The 18,681-nt window shown below is 38.8% G+C and overlaps 1 protein-coding gene across 1 annotated transcript in view; it reads left to right on the forward strand.

The window, feature by feature from the left end:
• tp53bp2a (tumor protein p53 binding protein, 2a) overlaps positions 1–17,724 on the forward strand; it is a 32,662-nt gene extending 14,938 nt beyond the window's left edge. Inside the window, exons 6-18 of the mRNA XM_056760869.1 lie at positions 1,589–1,763; positions 3,244–3,425; positions 3,815–3,979; positions 5,060–5,243; positions 5,745–5,855; positions 5,956–6,080; positions 8,447–8,786; positions 9,054–9,772; positions 12,081–12,218; positions 12,851–12,984; positions 14,072–14,238; positions 15,114–15,313; positions 17,024–17,724. Coding sequence (XP_056616847.1) covers positions 1,589–1,763; positions 3,244–3,425; positions 3,815–3,979; positions 5,060–5,243; positions 5,745–5,855; positions 5,956–6,080; positions 8,447–8,786; positions 9,054–9,772; positions 12,081–12,218; positions 12,851–12,984; positions 14,072–14,238; positions 15,114–15,313; positions 17,024–17,065 — 2,682 coding nt within the window. The 3' untranslated portion in view covers positions 17,066–17,724. The remainder of the gene's footprint in view (positions 1–1,588; positions 1,764–3,243; positions 3,426–3,814; positions 3,980–5,059; positions 5,244–5,744; positions 5,856–5,955; positions 6,081–8,446; positions 8,787–9,053; positions 9,773–12,080; positions 12,219–12,850; positions 12,985–14,071; positions 14,239–15,113; positions 15,314–17,023) is intronic.
• Positions 17,725–18,681: the final 957 nt, after the last annotated feature.

Below are 18,681 nucleotides of genomic sequence, written 5' to 3' on the forward strand. Positions count from 1 at the left end.
ATTTTGTGAAGATGTTTACAAACTAGCCTGTAGCATATATGGAACACACATGTTACATTTACATTTATGCATTTGGCAGACGCTTTTAACCAAAGTCACTTACATTGCAATATCCTATACATTTATACTTGCAATCCCCTGGGATCGAACCCACAACCTTGCGTTCTTAACTCAATGCTCTTAGCACTGAATAAAGCAAAATGTTTTATGTTGTAGAGAAGTGGTTCTCAACTCTGGCGTGCGAGATCCATTTTCCTGCTGAGTTTAGTCCTAATTCTTATATATAACACCTGAATAAGTTAATCAGTGTATCAGGAATAGATGCGTTCAACTTAATGCGGTGCTGCGCAAATCTATAAGCGCATCACATTTTAGTACCGCGAAGTGCAAATTTTGCTCAGTACGCATTTGAATCGCTCTCGCGGTACTTTAATGCAGTAAGGTGCCCAGTGCACAGGATGGACATTACATTTACAGTTTACATTTAGGCATTTGGCAGACGCTTTTATCCAAAGCGACTTACATTGCTTTATCCTATACATTTATACATAGGTATTTGCAATCCCCTGGGATCGAACCCACAACCTTGCATTGTTAACGCATGCTCTTACCACTGAGCTACAGGAAAGACATTTGATTTTTTCGGTATTTATTTGAGATACATTATGGTTTTTATTAATCGAGCAGCAGTCAAATTTTTGTTAGATTAATCGCCAAATTAGTCGTTAGATTAGTCGACTAATCAATAAAATATATTAGAGTAATCGTTTAATAAATAATCGTTTACCCCCAGCCCTATTAGACGCATCTGTTCCTTAAGTCACTGATTAGCCTCTTCAGGTGTTCTGTCAGAGTTGGGGCTGAACTCTGCAGGAAAATGGATCTCGCGGGCCAGAGTTGATAACCACTGTTGTAGAGGATAACGCTTGATTAATTTATATAAAATCGCTTTAAAAATGAACACTATTAAATGTAACATAATACAGTCCTAACGTTTATTCTCATTTGATTATAGCAACATTAGCTAAGCAATACAATTTAGGTGCTGGTCCTTCCCTGCCAAAGACGAGTTATTAAGGCAATCAGTGTTTGTACTGTTGTACAGCAGGTGGCGCTATTACACACCTTTGGAAAAAAGAACAGAATCCCAGAACCTAGAACGTATATGTTTTAGCGGTTTTTAATGATTGTTCTGAGTGGAATCTGGGCGTAATCTTTGACAAAAAAACGTGAATTATCTCAGCTGTGTAATCAAAGTGATGCATTTTTGAAGAAACCTACCCACATCTATGGAGTGATAAAAAACGAACAAATGAGGATAGAAGAATGCGGTTTCTTTTGTTTCAAAGCTGAGACTCTGTTCTTTCATTTGACAAATTGTTTATCCATATATTCTTTACAGAAAATTTACTGTGAGCCATTAAAGTTGGGTGAAAATGTTAAAAAACGCTGGTGTAGGCTGGCAACTTTTTTTTAAAGAGGCTGGCGGGGAATGAGTTATATGTTACACCTCAGTTAGGATGCTGCTTTAGATGATGTGTGGTTTGTATACAGGTCACTAGGTTTTAAGAAAGCTTGTCCTCCACAGGAGCAGCGTTTGCATCTCCTGAAGCAACAGGAGCACAGGCCCCAGCAAGCGTCCTCCGAGCAGGAGAAACTTCAATGTCTGAAAGACAAAATGGAGAAACAGGAGGCACAGCTGAAAGCAGTCCGTGCTCTGAAGTCACAGGTTGAACAGAAACGCCTCAGCAATGGAAAGCTCGGTGAGCAACATCTGCACAGCACTATTGATATCAAGTAATATTTGTTAGTGCACATCTTTCAGGAGTGTAAAATTAATGAGTATTTCAAAGTTAAATCTACCTTAATTCCAAAACATGAATTCCTGTGGGGCGGAGCTAACTACTGTAAATTTGAAAGTTGTTTGGTTTAAGGAGAACAACATGCGTACCAATTTTGGGGACAAAACAACACTAACCCCTTGAACTTAGACAAAAAGTGGTGCCACAGAACCTTCGATGCCACCACCATTTCTGAGCTTTTCCACACGGGTAAAGGACATCAGCAGGGCTGTGTGCCAATTCATGATATTTTAAACATTCTAAGAGCTTCAGAAACACCTAAATATAATATTGAAGTTTGGAAACACTTATTCCAATGTGTGTGCCAATTCACAAGAGTTTTAGAGGATGTTTAGGGCCAAAAAAGCCCTAAAAAGAATTATAAGAAAAATCATTAGGAGCACAATATAGGGCCCTGCCCCACTAGCAGCTTGGGCCTTAATAATAAAACGAGGAAAAACAAGAGGGCTTCCAATTATAAAGGGAAGCATATGTGGAGATTTCTAATTAAGAGGTTTTTGAAAAGCAACTGAAAAACAGTTTAAAATCATAGCTAAAAGCACCTAGAACACCATAAAATTACTTTTGATCAATAATTGTCACTGTCACCAAATGTCTATGAGGCAAACAAGATGTGCCAAAGATGATACATGGAAACTTTCACGTTAATACGCACACTTATGCAATTTATTTATTTATTTTGAAGTCAAGCAAACTACTAATAATAATAAACAAATTTTGTTTAATTAACAGGCCACCATGGGGCATAGTCCCACCACCTTTTTTGTATGTCATTGGACTGGGCCCATACATCAACATGTCAAATTTGGTGACAATACCTCTCATATTGTTTAGAAGTTATATTCTTGAAAAGAGGGATTTAGTTAGAGACTCAAATTAAATTCCCATGATACCATGTGAGACTGTCCTGTATCTGTGAGCAGAATTTCCTATTTGGATGTTTCTATGGGCTGCCTAGACGTAATGATGGAAGGAGGAGGAATGATAAGAAAACTTTGAGCCTTGACTTCTGATAATAAACCTAGTGCATAACCCTAAACAACAGGGATTGCAATTTATACCTCTGTGCTCACGCCCTAATGCATCATCTGAGGGATTTTTCAGGCCCTTATAAGAGGTCAGGATATGTGAACTCCTTAAATGCTGTTTAAATAGCGTCTGAGGGTGAGACCAGTAGAAGCTGCTTTGTAAAATGAGGAGAACATTTCTGCAAATTCTAGACACTGGCTACACTGAAGATGATCAAATATAACAATTGATTGTTTTACTATCTTTATCAAATGTGAAAAAGAAAGAAAGAAAGGGTGAGTGACCCCAAACTTTTGAATGGCAGCATTCATTGGAAGTTACATTACACTTTGTGTTTGTGTGTTTGATGTAGTGGAAGAGATCGGGAAGATGAACAGTCTGCTCCTTCAGAAACAGAGAGAGTTGGTGGTAGCTGTGTCTAAAGCAGAAGAACTGAGCAAACAGCTAGAGACAGTAAAAAATGGACAGACGGACATGCTTCATAACAATCGGAGCTCTGTGGGCGAGCTGGACAGGCTCTACAGGGAGCTACAGGTAAAATTTGAAACTCTAATATGGCGACAAAAATTGGGACAAAACTGTCTTGAGCGTGTAATGTAATAATGCAAAAAAATAAACCTGCAGAAATTGCAAATCTCAATCTTTGCCATAAAAATCGGCCCTGCTCCTTCTGGAACTCCCATCGTGATAGGCTTTTCCTGCCACAATCAAGTCGATCACAATTGTCGTTTCCCTTCGCAAGTGTTGATTTACTTGCACAGTCTTGTTTTTTGTGCAAGTTTGAGATGAACAATTTCTGCAGGTTTACATTCAACACGTGAGCGTTTTCAGTGTGCTCATTCTGCTTTAATCTGCTTTCACTGCCTCGTTTGAATCATTGCCCAGTCTCTCTTCAAAGCATCTACTCTGCATGTTTTCACCAGATGAGAAAATGTATGAACCAGGATCAGAATTCTTCATTGCAGCAGCAGAGAGAAAACCTTAATAAACGGAACCAAGAGGTGGCTGCCATGGGAAAACGAGTGAATGAATTGCGGGATCGCTTGTGGAAGAAGAAGGCAGCCTTACAACAGAAGGAAAACCTTCCTGTAAGTCCTTTTAACACTACCAAGTGCTTTTGAGAATCAAAGAAATGTCATTATTTTGCTCAATGTAAAAGATTGCATTTGGGATTAAAGTGCTCTGTAGGAAATGTATCATGTCTAAATCAACTTACAAATAAGGGAGCGTTTAACATTTAGTCAAAGACCTAAACAGTAAGCGTAGTTTTACAAGTAGGATTAAAGCTGAAGAAAGGGAAAGTAAACAACATACAAGATATAGGCAAACAAGTTTTTTTAATACACAGACCTAGACAGTGAACAGTTGGGGTTAGTCAGGTGACAATTGATCAACTTATCCATATAGTGAGCAAAAACATGACGTGATGACATCATACACTAACTAGTGCATGACGTCACCATACCACATAAAGGTCTTACCCCATAAATCTAGCGGGATGTCCGTTCTTGAGATACACCATTCAAAAGTATTTGTAATAAACTATAAATCTCATTTCTCAAACGACAACAATCACTGTGAATATAATTTTTAGCAAAATAACGATGCTTATCATTTTAACAATGATAAAGCATGACGAAAATGTGACCGTTTGTTTCGACTAAAACAAAATTCATAATTTATTTATGTATCTGGTCATTAAATGTCTGAGACGATATGTACGAGTGTCCAGGTCATCTGGAAACCAGTATATCACATCGCTACAACATTTCATGTGGGATTCATTCACAATGTTATTTTGCCAAGTTCCGATAAAACTGAACCTTACCAAGACTTCCTCAGAACGCGGTCACAAGTAATATCACACAGACCAAATGAAGATGACTAGCTGGAGACGTATTCAGGACGTAGTGTTTGCTGGGAATATATTACAACTGTTATCAGATTTTTTAGGAAACTGAAAACATAAGCAGTACTTTTTGAATATTTCGAATGGCAAAAGTTCATTTGTGCATGCATGACGGAAAGAGTCATAGGAACATTTGTCATCGCCCCAAGAGACACATCCAGTGGGCTCTGTTCACATTCAGCACTTCTGTGAACTAAAGAATACAAAGGGTTCAGAGGGAGATGGGGCTGTATCACACTAAAAGTTGTTTATTGAACAGGTGCCTTTAGACAACCAGATGGCTCAACAAACTGGACTGTCTCGTGTGGCTGCAGTGGGTCCATATATCCAGTCTTCGACGATGCCCAAGGGTTCAGGTAAACAGGACCCATTGATTAAAACCTTGTACCCAGAAGGCTCAGCAGCTGCACCACTTCAAGGCAGGAGCTCTCCTCCAGTTACAGGTACAGCTTGCCTACCCGAAATCATTTCATTTAATTTAAGATAATCTCAGTATTAAAAACTAAGTGTGTAGTGCTGGACATGGCTGAGATTTACTGAGACTCTAGTTGGGTACATATTTTTCAACCAAAGATGTAAAAAAATCATTTTGTATCTATATACAAAGTGTGTATGACGTTTGGAGGATGTAACATCGATACAAAAAGAAATCCCTTACATTTTGAAGTAGCTCCACTGAAATGTGAAAAATAGTTTTAAGCATTAATTTGACATTTGTACTTTTAAAACCATTCAGATTTGGCGTACAACTCTTTTTTATATAGTGATTGCACTTCAGTGATTGAACTCAAGTGATCTACATATCATGTACTGTGTGAGCCAGATGGTTATCAACATTGTGTAAAGCATTGTGCGTGCAGAGATTGGTATTGTTGGCACACTTAAAGCTTTGAGGTCTGAACATAGCTAAACTGATACCAGAATCAATCTGGATATTTGTCCAGGTCTGCCTGTAGCCAAGGAGTCATCAAAGTTGCCTGCTACAAAGCCTGGCATCATTCACGGCTCATTTACTCTTCCTCGCATGGTGAGCCAGACTGGTACTGAGAACAAAGGTGCGACCTTCTACACCCCAGATCTCCCGTCTGATGTATAACACTGTACACAATCATGTGCTGTGAATCCAAACGCATGTCCCTCTGTCCTCCACGCCAGGTGACCGAGGTGCATCGAAACCAGACCGGAGGGCGCGCCCCGTCTCTATGTTTGAGTCCACTGAGCCACCCGCAGCTTCACTGCATAAGAACCAGAGCAGCGAAGACCTTGTGAGAGATGCTCAGGTAGTGGCACGCTTCACATTGTACACGCATACCTGATGTCTAAATATACAGCACATTGGCTCACAGTATTCCTCTTTCAGACATTCCAGAAAGTGTTTTAGGAGTACTTCACTTTTTATTCCTACCATAGAAAGTCAAAGGGGGAAAATTCTGAAGTGAACTCTTACTTTAAATTTTACAATGACTTGCATTGACATTTTGGAAAATGTATTAGATGATGTCAGATAGATGATTCAATGAAAGACATTGTAATATTGCATTTATGCTGTTGTTTCTGTTAGTCATTTAATTTACTTGTTCTTTGCGGTGTCTGATTTTTTGGTAACGTTTTAGTCATTAATGCTGTGTATTTGAATGAGTAATAATAGTTCACGCATAATTCATATTCATTTGTTTTGTGTTATATTTTAAATACAACATAATCTGGACTGCTAATACAACTCTTCTTTTTTATCGTTAATGAAACACAAAAACCCTCAGTCAACAAACATTGTAGTCTGTTATCTTGTGATGGGCAATGTTTATTTTTGCTGATATCCGATATGTCCATATTTTCAAACTCATCTTTGTCGGTGCCAGTGTCGATATAAGCATACATATTTTTCCATCTTTTGTACTGGGAATCCCTTTTGGTCATTCTGATATAACGCCCTTTGAAATAAACTGGTTTAAATATTACTGGTTTGCATCTTGAGACAAGCCTTGTCGGGCAACAAAGTGTCAGAATGACATCAAATGAAATTACAGTACAAACTTCAGTTCAAATTTTTGACGAAAACACAATTTCAGTTCTCAAACTGTGGTACGTATAGTCCACTAGTGGTTCTTGACACTCTAGTGGTACGTGACATGATAGGAAATAAAAAACTGTATATTCATTTTGTGTTATAAAAACATACATCATCCATCAATACAGAATATATCTCATATAGCCCATGTGTGAGAGATACTGTGTATCCACGCGGTTGTTATTGCTGAAATAATCCCAGAGAGTGTGATCAGGACTGGATGGTCTTGTATCACACTGAAGGGGTTTATTAAAGCAGTAAGCCCCAAGAACCAGTGGGTAACAGTGCATTTCTAACGGCTCAGGGCGTTGTGGCACGAAGCGGAGTGTTTTAAATCCCTGAACCGGTATAAAGTGCTCTGTACCCTTCTGTTTCGGGGGCTTTATTGCTTTTATAAAACATTTAATCCATCTGCGTACTAGCAAGGTTAAAAAAAAACGAAAAGGCTATGTAATGCAGACAGCCATTATATATTGGGTTATTTTATAACGGATTAGAACTCTGCTCAGCCAATCGGAGTCAAGAACCAGAACTGACCATTTTATAATCTGCAATTACAGCCGGCTGCTAGTACATTATCTCGCGTATTACACGGCTACATGCCACATGAGAAAAAAACTGTACATAAAATATGATTTTGAAATATTTAATTAGATAATTTTTACCGACCTTCCACGTGGAAAAGCCATTAAGTTTCAGTCTTAAAGTAATAAACGACGATCAAACGTCACGAACAGGCAATTGGGTTTAATCATTTGTAAATATAATGTCATATATGTTATTAAAAGACATTTATAATACATTTTTGTGTAATATTAAACTCAAACTCAAAATTGCAGCATCCGGGTTACAGGGTGTTATTAGTTTTGAGCGGTTGTTATTTTAGAAGACCTTGGAATATCGCGACTGGCCAATCAGAATCAAGCATTCAAATGAGCCGTGTTATAAGCAAATTTAATATATGATAAAATGATTATTGTTTATGTATCATTGGTTGATGTGACTCAGACGTGATGGGCAGCTAAAATGTTTTACCACAGTGAAGTATTATTCTCTTAAGCACTGTATCAGTGATTTCTACCACATATAATGTATTTTAGATGTAATTCACGTAATAGTCATTCGTGGTCACACTACACAATGTTTGTTCATTTTACCCAGGGCACAGTCACCCATACTGATACACTGGTCCGACATAAACACACAAAGTTCACATAAGCACAGTTGGTTATGACATAACCTTGAACAATGTAAGTGCAACAAGACGTGAAAGAGAACATTAATAACTGGTGACCGATGGCTTCTTTGTGCAAGTGCGCGCTCTTACATAAGAGGAACAGTGTGATACACACCCTACACTATATACACTGATCAAAATGTGAAATGTGGAGCCATAAAGTATAATGCCATGGTCTCTAGCACTCCTTACAAACATGCAAGCTGTGCCTGCGTCATATTGGCATCAATTTCTACATGGGGCTGATGCCGATTATATTGCCGTGCCCATAATATTGTGCATCCTTATTTATTTTGTTTACTGTCATTAAATTAAACTGTTTTATGTCTCCTTTCAATAAGAGTGCTGTCAAGAACACAGTTAAGGTTCCTCCTCCAGTTCCAAGTAAGCCTAAACAGGCAGTTTTGTCTGGGAGCCTCCCTGGGAAGAGTGCATCATCTGCTCAGCACACTGCCTCTCTGTCTGGTCTTCCTCAAGGGAACACTTCACTACTTCCCTGCATACAAGATGCTCCACCCGCTGCCACTGTACACCCGTTCAGCCCCGACTCTTCTGGAGCCAAAGACTTACGCAAGCCTCAAACGCTGACTGCCAGCTCCATCTACTCCATGTACACCCAGCAGCCCACAGTTGTACAGAGAGCGTTAAACCGATCCCAAAACCCCAACAACTTCATCAGTGGTGAGCCAGTTTCGTTCTCAGACTTGACGTAACTCCTTCACTGTTATATTTTTACAACATGATCGATCAAATGTTGATCCATTCAGATACTTAATATGAAAGAGCAGAGTGAGTAAACTGTTGGACGTTAAAATTAAGTTTCGATCAACTGAGATGAGCTGCTACTATGTAACGCAAGGTGTTTCTCTAACACATAGGTGATTTTACAGGTAAATGATTTCATTAAGATTCACTATTGACCACTGCTTTTTGTCCACATTCATGCAGTTTATGGAAAGCCAGTAATTCCCACAGGCCAGGAGTCTCAAAACCAGCACCCTTATAACCCGTACCTGGACATTTCTGGTGGCCTGGAAACAGTCCAAAATACCAGTTCATCAGAGAACCAAGAGACAGAACGCATTCCTAGGCCTCTAAGTCCTACCAAACTGCTGCCCTTCATCTCGAACCCCTACCGTCACCAAAGCGACGTGGATTTGGAGGCTCTTAGGAAGAAACTCTTCAATGCTCCAAGGCCGCTGAAGAAACGTAGCTCCATCACAGAGCCAGAGGGCCCAGGTGGCCCCAATATCCAGAAGCTCTTGTACCAGAAGGCCACTCTGGCTGCAATGGAGACCACGGTGAGTCCGTCTCGAGAAGAGGAGAAAGAGACGACGACAGAACCTCCCAGATCCGATGAAGTTTCGCTTGGAAGGTCAGATCAGCCGCTTCATGAGCCGTCGGTGTCTGTGGGCACACTAGAAACTAAAGACGAGGACAGTTTTCCTCCGCCCCCTTCACATCCAGCTCCACGGCCGGACATTTCAGTGTTGCCTCTACCTCCGCAGCCACCTGTCCCTCCTCCACCACCACTCCCAGAGAGCTTGCTTGAGGAGTTTCCTCCGTATCCACCACCTCCTTATCCCAGTGGTGCCGAGCATGAGACTCTAGAAGACCATTTGAGCCTGAAGCCACCTGAAGTCACCGGCCAGGTGCCCTTGCCCCCTGTAAGTTCCTTGAAAAGAGAGCTGTCTTCTTACTCCGGCTACTTATTGCGGAATTGATATTCTGCATGTTGTGTGTGCTGTGCTGTGCTATGGGCCTGTCCCACTGTGTTTCGTTCTTTAATGCTCTGTGGTGAAACAAGTTTTAATACAAATGTGCCACTGCAGGTCTCCAGACCAAAAGATCTTGTAGGGAGTCATTGGCTTCCATAGGAGAACACAGGTGCCAAACAACATTATGCAATGTATACAGTATAAGTGAAGGGTTTTAACCTGGATATTTCCTTCATTGAGATCTTAAATAGTGGAATATGAATAGTTCCCTTCATTTTTTTGAGCAGTGTATTTACCTTCACACCACAAATTAGTTTGTTTGTATTACTCAACACCTAAAAAAGCTTCTGACCTCTCCAATTCATATAACATGGAAAAATCCCCTGCATAATTTACATTTGATCTTTAACCTCGACAAGACATGAAAGACAACTAAGATTAGTATTCTGCGCTCCTTATGAGATGCAAATTTCTGTGCGCTCACAAATCTCAAACAACCCGCAATTTTCACTTTAGAAAAGATTTACAAAAGAAATAATAGTTTAACATTAACCAATAATAATGACAATATCTATGGAATCATACATTTTCCTTTTTACCTCATAGTATTGCACCCATTAAAGGAGTAGTTCACTTTCAAAATACATTTCCATGATAATTTACTCACCCCCATGTCATCCAAGATGTTTATGTATTCCATTCCATTCCATTTTCTACCGCTTATCCGAACTACCTCGGGTCACGGGGAGCCTGTGCCTATCTCAGGAGTCATCGGGCATCAAGGCAGGATACACCCTGGATGGAGTATGTTTATGTATTTCTTTCTTTATTGGAAAAGAAGTGAAGGTTTTTAAAGAAGAATTTCAAAGTATTTTTCTCCATTCAGTGGACTTCAATAGACTCCAAATGTTTGAAGGTCAAATTGGCAGTTTCAGTTCAGCTTCAAAGGACTTTAAACAATACCAGACCATGAATAAAGGTCTTATCTAGTGAAATCATCGCTCATTTAAAAAAAAATGTATATGCTTTATAAACACATGCTGGTCTTGCTCTGTTCTGAAAAGCGTGAACTTTTCAACGTTATTATGTATTTTTGTGAAGTCATGAACGCACATCGCAGAACAGAGTAAAGCGAGCATTTGTTTTAATAAAGCATATACATTTATTTTTTACGAGCGATGGTTTCACCAGATAAGACCTTTATTCATGGTCAGATTTGGTTTATAGCCCTTGAAGCTGCACTGAAACTGTTATTTTGACCTTCAACAGTCCATTGAAGTCCAATATATGGAGAAAAATCGTGAAATGTTTTCATCAATAAACCTTCATTTCTTTTCGTGTAAAGAAACAAATACATTAACATCTTTGAAATGGGGGTGAGTAAATGGTCATGAACATTTCTTTTGAAAGTGAACTCCTTCGAGCTCACCTTAAAATAATTTGAAAAATCTCTCAAAATTACAGTTGTTTCGATAAACTGTAAATGTATAATATTGTGGTTTGGAAAGAACAATCCAGTAACGCATGTCTATAAGTGTAACACACAATCTCATACAGCTAGTAATCTGACTGTTCTGTAGCATCACCTCTATTTTGATCAAGCAATCTTTGCATTAATTGTGATTATTTCCACGTCCAAGTTTCAGGTTATAATATGCAAAGGTTTAAACGTGAACCTTTCTAATTTTGCACGAAGCATTGAAATCTACTCTTGAAACGTCTAAAAACTTCACATTAGGGGATGCTAACCTTTTGGTCAAAGTTTTCAGACGGCTACAAATTAAAATATCTATGAGGTCAATACAGATATCTAAAATCAGATTTCTTACTAGTGCAGTTATAGTTGCAGAGATCTAAATAATCTTTCACAAAACAACTGTAACTAAATCGTAATCAAAAATATATTTGATGGAAAGTCAAATAAAAGTTCAATATGCTAAAACAGTTTGCAATGAACATGGGATTGTCACCAGTGGTGACCTCCAAACAAATATCAAATTCATATTATGGGTCGCAACTGTGACCGTTTCAGGTGCAGTCTGGAGCCCTGCTACTCACATGCTTTTCTTGACCTCAGGCTGTCATATTCAAGCCCTTTACGTAAAGACAAACAAGTCCTCAAACCACAGATAAATCAGGGTTGAGGTTAACATTTTGGCCTGTGGCAATAGTTTAATAGTTTCATGAAGGTGATGTATTCAGTGGTGGTTGTAGTTTGTGGGTGCATTCTGATGAAGATTGATGTCTTTTTGTGCAGGGTAAAAGAACAAACCTACGGAAATCTGGATCGGAGCGCATCGACCATGACATGCGAGTGAAATTCAATCCTCTGTCGTTGTTACTGGACTCATCTCTGGAGGGAGAGTTTGATCTAGTGCAGAGGGTCATATACCAAGAAAGTTACTTTCCACTTTTAAAGCATGACTGTGTGTGTGTGTTTATGGATGTGTACCGTTTTTCCAAGTGTGTGACTACAACTTAATCACAAATTCAGGTGGGGTAAATGATAAGACCAGAAAGTATTGAGTCATTTTACAACACAATCAAAACGGTTTCTGTATTCGAAATCCATGAAATTACTTTATTATGGCTTGAAAAAAATATGGACAATATTTACATTTATGCATTTGGCAGACGCTATTATGCAAAGCCACTTACATTGCATTATACTATACATTAGATTTTAGATTACAAATGAATGTCCCATTTAATTAATTTCCCTTTTATTCAGAAACAAGATTTAACTCAAATGGTTTTTATAACAAATAAACAGTGTGGCATCAATCATTGCAAAGAGAAACTAAAGTAAAGCTGTATTATTCAACAGATAGTTGTGACTGAAATCAGATTATAAGGCTTTAATTGCATTTACCATCAGAGAACGGAGCATAGATCTGAACATGGGGCTGAACTAATGGATATGGGCTGGCTGTTCTACAGCCTGACTCTAGCAGCCACCGCGAAAGCTTGGCCCCAATCCAATAATACGGCGATGTTAACAGCAAGAATTGTTCTTTTTTTTAACAGGTTGAAGATCCAAGTCAGCCGAATGATGAGGGTATCACAGCGCTGCATAATGCCGTATGTGCAGGCCATACAGACATTGTTAAATTCCTGGTGCAGTATGGAGCCAATGTGAATGCAGCGGACAGCGACGGCTGGTTAGTACTCTTCTGTCTGTCTGCTTCTGTAGTAAGAGTTCAAGGGAACACCAATTCAGTTGACTCAAAGGCCTGGTTTCTAACATTTAGAATTGAATTGGCTGTTATTTAAGTGGCTCTTTTATTAGTTTCCATTAGTTTTCTTATTATTCTTCCCTTTCTTCTTCTTCTACCATGGAAGTCTATGGCAGCCTATGAACTGTACATGGGAAAGTTGTGAAATTTGGCACAGTCTGAACCATTCTCATGGCAAATCTGGAGTCTCTAATTTAAACTTTTTAGCGCCACCACAAGTTAAATATTAGCCTATAACTTTTGATCCTGGAAACACAATTGTTCAGTCCTATGATATCTTGGCTAATGCTGATTTGAATGCATTGCAACATCATTTTCCGTCATAAAATATTGTCCTGGTGTATCTCTGTAGAACGTTTGTGTATTGACATGTAACTTGTTATGTAGCATCACTGGCACGTTTGGTGACAGCATCACCTAGTGGGCAAAAGTTATAAGCACTTCAATTAGGTGCATTTACATATTTAAAAAAATCAGCTTTTCTAAAACTCATCATCAGAAATGTCCCCGTGATTTCCCTTAGTACTTTTGTAGGACTTGACCACGTTATGGCTGCTCGCAGCTATATTTGTTGGAAATATATTATTATTGCAATGCATTGATGATGAATTTTATACCTCTAGTCAACACCGTTCCTCATGTATTAGCTCCTTGTTTTTTTAACATGATGCTTTTTGTCTGTTTGTCTCTTTTTTTCTCGTCAAAAACGGGTGCAGACCTCAACTCCTGGTGGGCCAAAGCACTTCACAGTTTTGCTCAGACCCTGATTAAACACGCCCGCTCCCTCCAGCTAATCAGTGTCTGCAGGATTACTAGACACTTCTAAGCAGGTGTCTGGTTTGTAGCTAAACTCTGCAGAGCTGTGGCCCTTCAGGAATTGAGTTCACATGTGCCATAGAAATCAAATTCAATTGAATGAACATCTGGATATTCATAAAAGATAAAGGCTTTAATACTGCAGATGTGTACGATGTGCAGGTCAATCATCTCACAGCACTTGTGTGTTTTGCAGGACCCCTCTGCACTGTGCAGCGTCCTGTAATAATGTACAGGTGTGTAAGTTTCTGGTGGAGTCTGGAGCGGCCGTTTTTGCTATGACCCACAGTGACATGCAGACAGCAGCTGATAAATGTGAAGAGATGGAGGATGGTTACAGCCAGTGCTCTCAATTCCTCTATGGTGTGTTACAACTTTTACTGCTTCTGTGTTTATTACAACTGAGGTGTATTGTTCGAACATGTCTGGAACATGTATTGTCCGAACATGTCCACCAATATTAAAAGTAAAAAATGCTAAAATAAATCGACAAAAAAATACATTTATATGTATTTAATCAAAATTCCACTTTCATTCTCACACGTTATTTGAACATGTTTCCTCATTGCTTTATTTTTGCGTATAATTATTTTTAGACGCAAAGATCATGGCTTTGATCCCAGAGGATGGCACATGCTCAGATGCAATGTGTAGTATAATGCAATGTGAGTTGCTTTTGATAAAAGCGTCGGCCAAATGCGTATAAATGTGACCTCACATAAGCACTGGGTATGTTAATCATTCTATTTTTAGCCATAAATCAGATCTTGATGTAGTTTTCTTACATAAATTGTTGTCATGGATGAGGCAACCGATTACAGTGATAAGTTTACACCAGGGGTCTCCAGACTGTGTTGTAGGACCACTGCCCTGAAGAGTTGAGCTCCGGCCATAATCAAACACACCTGACTGCCAGTTTCTTCTGTGCCTAGTCTGATCTTTATCAGCTGGTTCTGGAGTGTTTGACTGGGGTCGGAGCTAAACTCCAAACACATTTGAATCACTGAATCCCACCAGATTCCTCTATTTGTGGCTTGAAACAGAAGCCCAATGTGAACCGCTTGCCCTCCTTGTAGGTCACGTGACTACAAAATATGCATGATGAACCATACACATTGACATTTGTCACCTGAAACTGATAATCAACACATGACTGATACATACTGTAAAAGATCATCATGCCCATGCTTACTATGGGTTCAGTCCTAATGAATGACATGTGATTTTGAAATGTTCAGGTGTTCAGGAAAAGATGGGCATTATGAACAGAGGGGTGGTGTATGGTCTCTGGGATTATGAGAGTGATCATAACGACGAGCTGCCGTTCAGAGAGGGCGATTGCATGACTGTGATCCGCAGGGAAGACGCGGATGAGACCGAGTGGTGGTGGGCACGTGTGGGCGACACAGAAGGTTACATACCGAGAAATCTGCTTGGGGTAAGTGACACACCACACTCATGTGAAGTTAAAGTTGCATCAAAATTGAGAAAAACTAGACACATGACTCCAATCATTTAATAACTTACATGTTATCATTTAGAACAGGGGTTTTCAAACTGTGGGTCGCAGAGTGGCATGAGGGGGGTCATGGAAAGTCACTTGGCTTTTGAATGCAAACAGTTTAGTCCAGTTAATGACTGGTAATAACAATAGCTTTGATTCTTTACCGTTAGATAGTTTGGTATTGCAGCTAAATTTCATTTATTCTATTTATGGAAAATAAAAACTTCTACTTGTAGAAGATGAATGTGTATTTTCTCACCATATTTCCATTAAAACATATTTTGGTGTGTCTCAAGATAGATTATACTTGTCTAGGTGTGTCCTGGAATGAAAATTGTGAACTCCAGAGTTTACACAAGCATTTCACTGTTTCATCTGAAAGAAGCTTCTGTCAAACACACAGTGAAAGGGACTTTGCAGTAACCTATCCAAATAAAAATCTGGTTAACTTTTGCAAGTTCGCAACTTTTGCAAGTCTTACAATAGAGTAGACTTTATTTTTTTTTTAATATAGCAGCAAGCAGCGAGGCTGGGCCCAAGCCATAATAACATCTCCCCAAACCCCCCTGTGCACAGCAGGCACATCCATTTAACCCACCATTGACCACCATAATAGGAGAAATGACGATGGTAGTCAAAAGCGCCCCAAAATTGTTTGCTATCCTACATTCAAAATATCACAGAAATGTATAAAGCAAAAGACAGATAGTACTGCAAATTAAGTATAGTCATAATTGTCATGACCCAATTAATCCTTATATATAATGATCTGAATAGAGTAAGAGGCTTTACAAGTTAAATGAATCTTACGAAATCCTTCAAATAAACCAGGTGATTTACTTCCTCCAGTTTAATTCTTTTTTATTGTATGATCTAATTGGATAAGTTTTACTGTTGTGTGAAATTCCTTAGCTTGTGCCCAGAGGTAAACTGAGAAAGTGGTAATCTGACACACACGCACACCCACACCATTCATTGGATATATATGACTCGTCTATGTGTTGTGAGTCTTTGTAATATAAATATGAAAGCTGATATTATTCATTATGATTTTCATATGAATGATGGTGGGGGTTCGTTGTGGGAAAAGAAATTGAGACCTTATTAAAAAAAGCTGCTGAAGCTTTTTTATTTGGTAAAATGTAACTTTTGGCAAATGTGAGCATTAATAATTGTTTTATATCACTGAGCTACAGCTTTCCTGTAGCTCAGTGGTAAGAGCATGCATTAACAACGCAAGGTTGTGGGTTCGATCCCAGGGGATTGCACATACCTATGTATAAATGTATAGGATAATACAATGTAAGTCGTTTTGGATAAAATCGTCTGCCAAATGCATGAAATATGTATATATATCTTGGAACACAGAAGTGCAGTCTAAAGTATGTAGGATTTCTGCTTTAAAATGGAGCGCCATGACACACAGTCTCATGATCAAATATAAAGTAGTATTAGTAGTGTCTAGCCACTGCGTTGGTTTACATTATAACATGACATTACACAAACTTGACCTTTAGCGGTGACTACAGTCGATACATTATACACAATGTTTTGTAGATATTCAGTAATATGATCAAATTTCACCAACAGAGAGCACCATACGTTCAACTATGTAACTGCTTTTCTTCTGTTTGTCTTCTACAGTTGTATCCAAGAATTAGGCCCCGTCATAGGAGTCTGGCTTGAGTGAGGTCAAGGAAACATCCTGGACTGCACGAGTAGATGAACAAATCAGTGTAGAGCGAAAGTGAACCTTCTCTTGAAGTGGTGCAGTACAGACACTTTGGCTTTAAAAGTTTCTTTTTCACATATTTGTTCATATTGTGGTCTGTCGCTGTGCTTGCTTTATCCCTTTTTAGGTATTTCTGAATACAGTTGAAATATGTTCTGACCTTTTCCTTTTCAATCTGTACTCTTGGTTTGATCTGTTATTTATAACAGCCAGTCATTGTAAGTCAGTAGATTGTGTTGGGGAGTCTGGGGATCATGTTGTTACGCACCCATATTTTACACGTAACTTTGCAGGCCAATTAGTGTATTTGTCATTTATTTTTATACTCTGATAATCACGGTTATCTAAAGCTAAGGGTTTTGTGATATTATACTGAACCATTGATCATTAACATTCCTTTATCATATCATCACTGTCAGACCTTGTATGTCTGTTAGTAAATTTAAAAAAATGTAGCATTTTTAAAGTGACAGTGTTACTTATATTAAATACATGTATGCAAAACCCACAGACAATGTATTTTGATTTTGTATGTCTGAATTAAGTGACAAACACAAATCATTCTGATTAAACTATGAAAAATCTCTGTAAAGCCGTTTGATCTGTGATTCACTTTTCTTTTATGTTGGACATATTTAATGTCAATGAATTACTAATCAAAGTCTGTTAAGTCTACATATTTGTGAGAAGACCACTTTGACTCTTTTACAGTTTCATCTCATCAGTTACTTTAGTAAATCAGTGTCTGCTCATTCAATCTGATGTGCGTTTACTAGCTGGAAGTGTTTCTGGTCACATACAGTCGGTACGGAAAGTATTCAGGCCCCCTTACATTTTTCACTCTTGTTATATTGCAGCCATTTGCTAAAATCATGTAAATTCATTTTTTCCTCATTAATGTACAAACAGCACCCTATATTGACAAAAACAAAACACAGAATTGTTGACATTTTTGCAGATTAATTAAAAAAGAAAAACTGAAATATCACATGTTCTTAAGTATTCAGACCCTTTGCTGTGACACTCATATATTTAACTCAGGTGCTGTCCATTTCTTCTGATCATCCTGGAGATGGTTCTACACCAGGGCTATTCAAATCTTACCCTGGAGGGCCGGAGCACTGCAGAGTTTAGATCCAACCCTGATCAAACTTGCACACCTGTGATTTTCTAGCGATACTGAACAGCTTGATTAGCTTGCTCAGGTGTGTTTGATCAGGGCTGGAGCAAAACTCTGCAGTGCTCCGGACCTCCAGGGTAAGATTTGAGGAGCCCTGTTCTACACCTTCATTTGAGTCCAGCTGTGTTTGATTATACTGATTGGACTTGATTAGGAAAGCCACACATCTGTCTATATAAGACCTTACAGCCCACACTGCATGTCAGAGCAAATGAGATTCATGAGGTCAAAGGAACTGCCTGAAGAGCTCAGAGACAGAATTGTGGCAAGGCACAGATCTGGCAAAGGTTACAAAAGATTTCTGCTGCACTTAAGGTTCCTAAGAGCACAGTGGCCTCTATAATCCTCAAATGGAAGACGTTTGGGACGACCAGAAACCTTCCTAGAGCT

The sequence above is a fragment of the Triplophysa dalaica genome, chromosome 11, assembly GCF_015846415.1.
Source record: "Triplophysa dalaica isolate WHDGS20190420 chromosome 11, ASM1584641v1, whole genome shotgun sequence".
NCBI classification, from domain to species: Eukaryota; Metazoa; Chordata; class Actinopteri; order Cypriniformes; family Nemacheilidae; genus Triplophysa; species Triplophysa dalaica.